The sequence below is a fragment of the Manis pentadactyla genome, chromosome X (assembly GCF_030020395.1).
Source record: "Manis pentadactyla isolate mManPen7 chromosome X, mManPen7.hap1, whole genome shotgun sequence".
In the NCBI taxonomy this organism is placed as follows: Eukaryota; Metazoa; Chordata; class Mammalia; order Pholidota; family Manidae; genus Manis; species Manis pentadactyla.
The window spans coordinates 125,573,859-125,584,199 of record NC_080038.1 but is presented as its reverse complement, the minus strand read 5'-3'; the positions used below and the strand labels follow the sequence as shown (position 1 = coordinate 125,584,199).

General features: G+C 39.4%; 1 protein-coding gene across 1 annotated transcript; it reads left to right on the top strand.

The window, feature by feature from the left end:
- Positions 1-230: 230 nt before the first annotated feature.
- Positions 231-9,762, top strand: LOC118910035 (RNA-binding motif protein, X-linked 2-like). Its single transcript, XM_036880863.2, has 6 exons — positions 231-345; positions 524-639; positions 1,591-1,642; positions 6,753-6,882; positions 8,520-8,697; positions 9,172-9,762. Exons 1-6 carry the CDS (start codon positions 281-283, stop codon positions 9,672-9,674), a joined length of 1,044 nt encoding a protein of 347 aa, XP_036736758.2. The 5' UTR covers positions 231-280; the 3' UTR covers positions 9,675-9,762.
- The last annotated feature ends 579 nt before the right edge of the window (positions 9,763-10,341 follow it).

Genomic DNA, 10,341 nt, shown 5'->3' with positions numbered 1-10,341 from the left:
TTATATCGGGCACCTTTTTCGGTGTCCATTCAGCAAACATTTATAGCTGACCTAATCAATGCCAGACGTCGCTACGGTCCTGTAACAAACCAGGTTCCTCCGTTCCACAAACGGAGGAAGCGAGGGACTAAAGTTGTCCAGAAATGCGAACCGAACCGAGCTCTGGCAGCCGCTTCCCCCGCTACTGCGCAGGCGCCCCACAGGCGCGGGTGCGGCGTAGCTCTTCCAGCGCGACGCGAGCTCAGCGTAGTCCAATGAGCTCGCGGCGCCGGAGCTGCGCATGCGCCGTTTAGTTTCTCTAGGAAGTCGAGACTTTGTAGTTGAGCGCGAATCTCCGGAGATGAAGTAAGGCCTCAGCTTCCATCTCAGGGAGCTTGTGTTCTGAGGTGGGGCCGCCCACCTCAGACTGCCGGGCCGCGGGGCGGGAGAAGTGCAGAGACTAGAGAACTAGTCCCCTAGTTTTGTGCTCCCGCGCCCGAGGCCAGGCCACACTTACCTGTCCGCTTTTCTGCCCCTTGTGCAGCCCTTTAACTAAAGTGAAGCTGATCAATGAACTTAATGAGCGTGAGGTCCAGCTTGGGGTGGCGGATAAAGTGTCCTGGCACAACGAGTACAAGGATAGCGCCTGGATATTCCTGGGTGAGGTCCATATCTTTATTCGGCAGTGCTCCTTATGCTTTCCTAATATTTTAGCGTGCCTGACCTTCATTGCTCCCGACATTCATCACCCACTTTTATTTCCTTTTTCTGTTTGCCCATAAATCCGTTTTCCATATCTCTTTCCTCCCGCATCTCTAGTTTGCGCTCTCTGCCAGTACGGTGCTCATGATAGTACAGTAAGTGGGACAGCTAGAAGAGTGGAATTCTAGAACTCACGATCTTAACCACCATCCCATATTACTGCTAACCACCCCTCCCTCCCCTTTTCCCTTTCCCTCATTTCCTCACTTAATTAGCTCCTCCCTTCTGTCCATGGCCATATTACTATCTATATATAAATTGTCACATCCAGTAATTTGACAGTTTGTTCAAAGAGGTTATTACACAAGACTTTGTGCTAAGCACTTTATATCTATTGTTTTATTTAATTTTTATAACAATTCTCTGAGGTAAGTACTAATATCCCCATATGACAGCTGAAGGAAACATTTGCAGAGGAATTTATTTCCTATGGAATGCTTAACAATTGTCTCTATAATCCCTAGTCTGTGTGAGGTGGGGTTAATACTTACATATTTAAACTGATTTTGGGTTTTAGCTGTGAATTTGTGAGTCAAGAGCAGATGAGTTCAAGGTTGTGGAAGAAGAGTTTTGTGCTGGAAACTATCTGCTTTGTCCATAAGATTCTGGGTGTGAGGAGGATTAGTTGGGTTAGTGGTGACTCTGAGCTTTCCACTCAAAGTTAATTGCTCTTTTTTCTGTAGTACTGCTGCACCTTACATGTGCTTCTGTCAGTGCATCACACTGTGAGTTCTTTGATGGCAGGCCCTGTGACTTACTCTTTCATGCCTCCCCAGTGCCTAGCCTAGTGTACAGTACATAGTAGACACTTGGTAAATGTTGAACTGAAATGCGGTTTTTCTCTTCTAGGAGGGCTTCCTTATCAATTGACTGAAGGGGATATCATCTGTGTGTTTTCACAGTAAGTCTTTCATTTCCTGCCTTCTGGGCCATCGGACTAGTTTGCTTCCATAATGCACTTTGTGACCTCCCAAAAGCCATTCGTTTTAATTCCAGGCTGACTGGCCTCCCTGCATGGAAGGATGGGGCTTCTGCTCTAGTGTAGATCAGTCCTAGGACATAGTTCTAGAACTCTCCCAACTTGGAAAATCCAAGCAGTTGTATGATTTAGGAGGCCGTCTTCGGGATTCTGGTCCATTTTTATTGCTTTTTCACTGAGACTTGTTCAGCCTGGGCCTACACTTGAATAGAGTGGAACTTCCAGGAAGATAGTATGTTGGCCCATCTCCTGAGGCACCTACAAACTAGGAGTAAACCATGATCGCAGGGCCTTTCTGGGCCCACACCTGTGTGGTATTATGGGATTAAGGTAAAGCACAGAGGAATTGGGAAAAAAAGCAGAAAGTTTAGGCAGTAGTTTGCTTTCTTTGTTCCTAGATGAGTGTGAGCAGAATCAATCTCTATCCAGAGGCTGAGAATCACAGGCAGATGAGAAATAAGAATGAACAGGAGACCCTTCCATTATTCATTCTGCTATGAGATGACAGGCACAGTACTGGGTAGGAGAGTCTTGGCAGCTCACACTGGTAGTGGTAGCTGGTAGGAGAGGGGCTAGGCACAATTCCACAGATGGACAGAGTGGTTAGATAGTCTATAGGGTCAGAGGGCCTTGGCAGTTCATAGGAGCAGAGGGCCAGGGCCTCTGGGTTGTACAGTCTTCAGAGGCATAGGACTGTTGCAGAGAACTTAGCATGTATAGGCAGAAGATCATGGCAATAGGGACTGGGCAAGTGAACAGCCAGCACACGCTGGCAGAGGCATTGCCATTGCCGGGGATGGTTGGGTCATCCTACTGGCAGGGGTCCCTGGCTGAGTGGTTGGGCACCATATAGGGCAGAAAGCCAAAAAAAGAAATTGGGCAGTACAAGTGAGAAGAAGACCATGGTGGAGGGCCTGGGCAGCCCAACACAGGCAGAGGGCCCTGGCAAGGAGAGAGGCTGCTTCCTCCAACTTCTGGGTGTTGGGAAGTTCACAGCAGATGCAGCCTGTAATTTCCATTCTTTCGTGTTATGTCTCCGTGGTTCCAGCCTTCCATATAGGAGTGGTTTTGTTTTATTTGCATTGACTAATGAGTTAGTATGTGTTTTTATTCTGATTCTCTATTTTGGCCACACACATTGGTCTCCTGAAGATTGCCTTTGCCACTCTTAACAATGATTTTCAAAAAATATTTTGTTTTCTGATTTTCAAACTAATGTATAATCATTATAGCACATTTGGCTAAAAAGTAAAATATAAGTAAGAAAATAGAATATACTTGAAGGAAAATCTGTTAACATTTTGGTATATTTCTTTATCATCTTTAAAAAATGTTGGGGATTATTTCCACTATTTTGCTGTTAATAAATTATACTTCAGTGTACAATGTAGTATATACATCTTCACATGCATCTCTGATGGTTTCCTTAGTGAAATTACTGGATCAATATATTAGCAGTTTTAAGATGTTTTATAAACAGTGCCAGATTGCTCTCAGAAAAGGTTCTGCCAGTTTCCACTCTCACTAGAATGCCCATTTTTCAGAATCTGAATGAGCAATAGTTATTTTTAAAAATATTTGCCATGTGGCTTCTCATTATTTAACTTTGCCTTTATTTCATCATCAGTGAGGTTGAACATCTTTTCATAGATTTACAGGCTATTAGTATTTCTTTTTCTTTGTAAATTGTCTATTAATAGCCTTTGCCTACTTTTTTCTTTCAGTATGTTCCTCATTTTCGTACTGAGTTTGCAAGAGCCTTTCATGTATTAAGGATATTAACTCTTTGCTGTAATACTTTGTCATGCATTGTTTACTGTGGATTTAATTTTTTTAAATTTGATGTGTTATACTACGTTGGTGTTTTTATTTCCTGATGCTCAAATTTTCCCATTTTGGTCTGTAGGAGTCCCTTCAAGTCAACTCCTATATTCTTTTTTCCTTTTAGCTTATATTTTGAAATAATTCCAGGCTTAAAAAAGACAAGTTGCAAAATAGTATTAAAAAATACCTGTCTCCCCTTCACTCGGAGTCTGCAGATGTTAGCATTTTACCACATTTGCTTTGTCGTTATTTATTTCTACAGATAGATATTATTTTTTTCTGAACCATTTGAGAGTCGGTTGTAGATGTGATATCCATTTATCCCTAAGTTCTTCAATGTGTATTTCCTTAAAAAAAAGGACATTCTCTTTTTTAACCTCAGTATAGTGATCAAGTTCAGGAAATCAATATAGATAAAATGTTATTATCTGTATATAGACTTGATTCAACTTCAGAAGTTGTCCCAGTAATGCCCTTAATATCAAAAGGAAATAAATTGTTTTCTGGTCCTTTATCTGTGATATAAATTATAAATATTTTCTCCTAGTTTGTCATTTGTCTTTTGACTTGGCTTATTGCTTTTTTTGTTGTTAGATTTAAAAAATTTTTTGTATATTCATTCATATTTGTAAATTGTATGGTGAAATTGACTTTTTAGGTTATGTACAGTCCTGTAAGCTTTATTACATGTATAGATTTGTGTAATCGCCCCCACAATTAGGATGAAAAACAATTCCATTTTCCCCAACTCCCTTATGCTATAACCCTTTATAGTCTTCCCCTCTAGTATTTTATGTGGTTAAATTGATCCATCTTTTCTTGTATTGTTTTTGGATTTTTAGTCATAATTAGTATTTTTCCCCACCCACCCACCTGTGTACTCTTTTAGTGTTTGTATGGTTTCAATTTTAGGCATTGAAATCTCTGATCCATTTAGAGTTATTCTGATGTATACGTGTAGATATTCTGACATAAGATTGCAGATCCAATCTCATGTTTTTTTCAAATGGCTATCCAGTTGTCCCAACAACATTTATAGAAACATCCATATTTTCCTCAGAAAATTGAGACATCACCCTTATCACAACTAATTTTTCCATATATACGTGAGTGTCTTTCTTGGCTTTGTATTCTGTTCCATGGTTTGTCTCTTCATGTGCTGATACTACACTAATTAATCACAGAAGCTTTTCAGTGTGTTTAGTATCTGGGAGAGTTACTTCCCCTCATTGTTCTTTTTTTAAAGTTTTCCCAGCTATTCTTACATGATCAATTTTCCAGAAAACTTTAGAATCAACTTACTCATCTCCAGGGGGGACGAAAACCACAACTTGTATTTTTAATTGGGATTATATTAAATTTAATATTTACTTTGGGGAATATTTTGATATGTTTATGTTGAGTCATCCTATCAAAGAACAGGGGATATCTTTATATTTGTTCAAATTTATGTGTTTCAGGAGTTTTAAAATGTTTTCCTTATATAGGCTTTGTTCATTGCTTGTTAAGTTTATTTCTAAGTATTTTGTCCTTTTTCGCTTTTGCTGTTACCAATGGGGTTTCTCTTTCATTATGTCTTCTGATCACTGATTATTGTTTGTGTGTAAGAGGGTGATTTATTTTTGTTAACTTTATATCCCTTAATCAGTTGTTACACTCAGTATAACATTTTTAACATCGCCATTGATTCTCTTGGGTTTTCTATATATACTATATCATATATAGTCTTCAAACAGATAGTTTTACTTCTTTTTCATTTCTTGTATCTGTTTTCTTCAATACCTACAATAGTAAATAGTTTTAAATAGTTCTTGACCTTAAGTTGAATAGTCTCTGGTACACGTTTCCCCCATCCTCCAGAAGCAATTACCATTTCCTAACCGCAAAAATTCTCTTTGGATTTCCTTTGGTTAGCAAAAACAAGTACTAATGTGGGTCTTTCATAAAAGCAAAGTGGCTTAAAGTGAACATTATGATAGTGAGGGAAAGCTATTATTTTCTATTAAGTAAGATGTTAGATTTTGGGCCAAAGTGTATGTATGTGGTCATGTTATAATGTAATCCATTGGTTCCTATTTTATTTTTATGACTTTATTTTTTAATTTATGAAGCTTTAACTTATCTGTAATTTACATTTATATAAGGGATAAGGTAGAATTTTTTCCATTTTTGATTTAATCTATTTTTGCTTTTATCTTTATTAACTCCCATCTGCTTTCCTTAGATTTGTTTTCTTCTATATTTATTTTTTTCTTTTTTAACAATACATTTCTTTAAGGTTATAGGTTTTGCTGAGCCATATCCCAATGGTTTTGGCATATATTCTTCTTCTCATTTTTGTTATTTTCTAAATAGCTTGCCATTGATTTTTTTCTGTATTTGTTTCACTTTCTCTTTCATCCATTATGTTAGCTAGGAGAGTAGGTTTCAAGTTCTAATTAGTAGAATATTTTTTATTTAAAGTATTAGTTCCAGCTTTACAATGTTGTGATTGGAGAACATGGTCTATTCTAATTTTAGAGGATATTGAGGTTTACTTTAAGACCTATTCTGTAGTCACGTTTAATACATGTTTCATGGGTTCCTGAGAAGAAATTGCCATGTTTTTCTAAGATTCTATATATCTACGCGTCTGACATTAGTATTTGTTCACAATGTAATTGTTATTTTTGTGTATTTATATTACATAGTCATATATTAATTCCACTGATCTTATTTTTATCAGCTTTATATGTTACAAACTTTAAGCTTTATGGGATGTGAAAAATCTCATAACTTCCATTATTAGTTTTTCTTTGTATTTCTAATGGTCTTTTTATATTAAAACTTTTGATTTGTTAATTTATGCTTGAATTTTAAGACTTATACTCTCGTTATGTATTAGGGCCTTTTTCCGTATAAAGGAGCCCCTTCTTAGTCCTGTTAAAAGTTGTTTTTCTCTTGAATTCATCTATCTTAATATTACCACCCACTTTTTTAAATGAAGTATCATTGATATACAATCCTATATTGGTTTCAAGTATCCCACCTGTTTTTTAATTATGTGTTCCTGCTGTATCCTTGCCTGATTTTATTTTTAACCTTTCTATGTCATCTTCTAGATGTGTGTTCTGTATAGACTATATTACTTGAATTTTGTTCTGTCATCCAGTCTGAAAGTTTTTGCATTTTAAATCAATAGTGTCTTACTCTTTTATAAAATAAATAGATATGGGGAGATTGTTAACATTAATCTGGTACGGGACAAGAAGACTGGGAAATCCAAAGGATTCTGTTTCCTTTGCTATGAAGACCAGAGGAGCACAATTCTGGCTGTTGACAATTTTAATGGGATCAAGGTGAGTGTGCTTACTAGGCAGGGTTTATTTTAGCTGGACTTTTCCTGTGTGTAGGGTTTCAGTTTCATTTCCTACCTGATTGCCAAATGCTTGAGGACAGTACTGGTCAGCTGGGTGTGTTGTGAGAGTTGTGGAGGGGTGGGGATATACTGACCAGGGAATGATCTCAGGAAATAATTCCATTGACTCATGATCCTGCCAGCACTTGTTCCTTTTTCCCCATCTGTTAGAAAACCATGTCTGAGGAACATAGGCACCCCCTCAGTGCCCCAGCCAGGCCCCTATTTCTCACCTTTGCCTCCTCACACCCCACTCTCATCGTTGGTGTATGGAGAATGAAGAAACTGGAAAACACTGTTCTTCCATCCTGTCCTGTGTCAGGGGATTTGGGGCTGCACTGTGGCTCCATGACCTAGGACATAGTCATATATGTCATTATGTATGTTCACTGACATGGCAGTGCTGGACCCTGGAGATTCTCTAGTTAAAATCTGATGAGAGTAATTCAATCTGAAGTTTTCTTTCCTCTGTTCCCTCTCACCCTCACCCTTGTGAGTGATTCCTGGGGCTGAGCTTAGAGGATGAAGCAACTTGGGCTTATCTGTGCTCCCCATGGTCCCTGCACTCATTTAGGAAAAGCACTGCAGTTAAATGAGCATTGTCACAGGTTGACTCTTGACTTGGAAAGTTTATCACTGATTACACTGGCATGGAACAGCTAGAGACCGTAGGACAGGGTGGAACAAAGTTCTAGGTTTTATTTTTAAGAGAGCTAGCAGTCGAAGTCAAAAGGAAGGTTTCAAAAATGTCTTGAAATGGGAAATAGGATAGATGTTAGAGCCGCTTCTGCTCAGGCTTAAAGGTAGGAATAAATCTGCTCTTGTATTAGAACAATAAAAGTGAGACTTCTCAAATTTCAGATGGCTTTGCCTGTAGAATAAGTCCATATCCAAGTGTTTTTTAAATGAGGGGTCCAGTTTTTAAAAATTATTGTTTGCCTGGACAGTTGTGATTTACAGTGAAAGGGTCAGTGTGAGCCAGTTGTTCCAGTATGGTGGGGGCAGAGCAAGGTGGGAGGGCTTAAGATTTCTTCCCCCTCCCTACTATTGGTCTGCTTTGGCTTCATCCTAATTGCTATGTTGAGAAAGCAGCTGTAGCATTGAGCTCAATTTCAGGAATTTCTTCTGGCTGCCAGGCCACAGTGTGTTTCATTGTAAATTGATGTTACAGATTGAGGATTATTCAGTGTTCCTGCATCTAAATTCTCCAAGTTTTCCTTGCTACTTGTGCTTTGGGGCAGTACTTCCTGGGTTTTTTGCACTTTCATGGCACATGTAGAACATGCAGATATTTGAATTGTGCACTGTGGTGAATGGGTGAGGCTGCCTAGTACAAATGCCTTGGGGTCTTCAGCTGCCCCAGGCCCTATCTGGCTACCCCGAGAGCTGAGCAAATTGGTATCTCGGTATATGTGCTGTGACATAACCAGTTGGGCAGGTCTGCCTTAGAGATTTCTCCAGAAATGGATTTAACAGTTAGGTAATGGGTATGGTTCAAACCATGGCTTTCTGGAGCTGGGTTCAGATAGTTTGATATAGGAGGGTTTTCTTTGCTGAATCATTGCCCATCTGTCTTAGATCAAAGGAAGGACTATCCGAGTGGATCATGTGTCTAACTATCGGACTTCTAAGGACTCAGAAGAGGTTGATGATGTAACAGAAGAGCTCCAGGAGAAGGGCTGTGGGATTCATACCTCCTCACTGTGTTCATATGAGAGCTCTGAAGATGACAAACGCACAAAAAAACACAAGAAAGGTAAAGCATTAAGACCAAGAGAAGGTTCTGGGGAGTCTTAAGCGTTTGTTCTTGCTAGCATTCCTTACAGCAATCAGTTCTTAAGTGTGATAATCAGTTCTTAAGTGTGAAGGGGGAAAGTGTGGAACCTTACTTTAATTGGGAAAGGAGAGTTATCAGTAGAAGGCTAATACTGTGGATTAAGTACTGTCTCCAAAATTCATCTGTTGTTGAAATCCTAACCCCAAGTACCTCACCTCAGAATGTGACTGTATTTGGACATAGGGTCTTTAAAAAGGCAATTAAGGATTGAATTGCCTTATATAGCAACTTGGTATATCAAGGGTGACAGACATCCAACCTGGCTTCTCAGAGGCACTTTCTTGAAAGTTTAGACTATGACTGCTTCACATTGCTGCCAGGGATGCTTTTCTTTCACATATCCTCCATTCTATCTTCCGTTTCTTACTGGTTGCACCCTTTTTTTTCCTCCAGACAAAAAGGGAAAAAAGAAAAGAAAGAAAGACAAGGAGAAAACTGACTGGGAGGTACAGGCAGAGCAGCCAGTCTCCTCTTCATTGCCCAGAAGCAAGATGATAAAGGAAAAGGATAACCCTGGCTCTAAAAAGCACAGCAGCAAGAATTCAGAGAGGGGTCAGAAGTCAGAGTCCAGGGAAACACAGAAGCACCACCCCAGCTCCCCTGAAGTCGGGACAACCTGCCCTGGTGGAGCAAAGGATCGAAAGAGGGAGCTGAAGAAGGAGAAGCTCAAGCATGAACACAAGTCCTCAAGGAGGAAGGAAGAAAGAGAAGAAAAGAATAGGAATAGAGACAGAGGTCGGAGCTCAGACACCCATTCTAGCCGGCACAATGGGCGATCAGAAGGCCGTAGTCATAGAAGTGGAAGCAGGAGTCGAGGTAAATCCCATAGGCATAAAAGGGCCTGGCATTCCCGGGATGGGGTGTCCTCCAATCCCAGTGAGCACGGGCATCGCTGATGCTGCAGCTTGTTCAGCTGCTTGGCAGAATTGGAAATGAACAGAATTGGAAATAAAATACTTTAAATGTTTTTAAAATACAATGAAATTCAGTTATGCTTTTTACTATTTCTATGTGTGAAATCTCTGGGGCTGAAATTCTTTTAGTCCCTTGAGTATTGTGGCCATTGAGAGAGTTATAGTTCCAACAGCCAAATGTCCTAGACTTTTGAGCAAGAATCATTGTCTTTGGGAATATGCTTGGTACTTATCAGAGGATGTATCCTAAATTTTGATTTGTAAATATGGCCCTTGAATTTATGACCCCAGTTTATGATGAAATAGCCAGAAAAGGGGAAATGCCAGGGAGTTCTAGAATTCTAGTCTTTGTGCTAGGTGTTTAGAACTCTTGCAGTGACGCCTCCTGTTGGTAAGTAGAATCATAGCATGGAGAAGTGTCGCTTAACTAGGTTCAGACAGTTTGATATGAACTTGATGATGATTCTTAACACAGCCTGCTCCCTTCCTACCCTATGCCCCCTTTTTGGGAATTTTAAATGTCTTTTATTTTCGGTTGATATGCCTCCACATTTTTTCCCTTGCAGTTTATTATGTATTTATTTCTATTGAGGTGAAATTCACATAACATAAAATTGACCATTTTAAAGGGAACAATTCAGTGACAGTT

Coding starts and splice junctions, on each gene's coding strand:
- LOC118910035 (XM_036880863.2), top strand. CDS start 281: ATGCGCCGTTTAGTTTCTCTAGGAAGTCGAGACTTTGTAGTTGAGCGC. Junction 640..1,590: donor TAGCGCCTGGATATTCCTGG/GTGAGGTCCATA, acceptor TTTCTCTTCTAG/GAGGGCTTCCTTATCAATTG. Junction 6,883..8,519: donor ACAATTTTAATGGGATCAAG/GTGAGTGTGCTT, acceptor CATCTGTCTTAG/ATCAAAGGAAGGACTATCCG.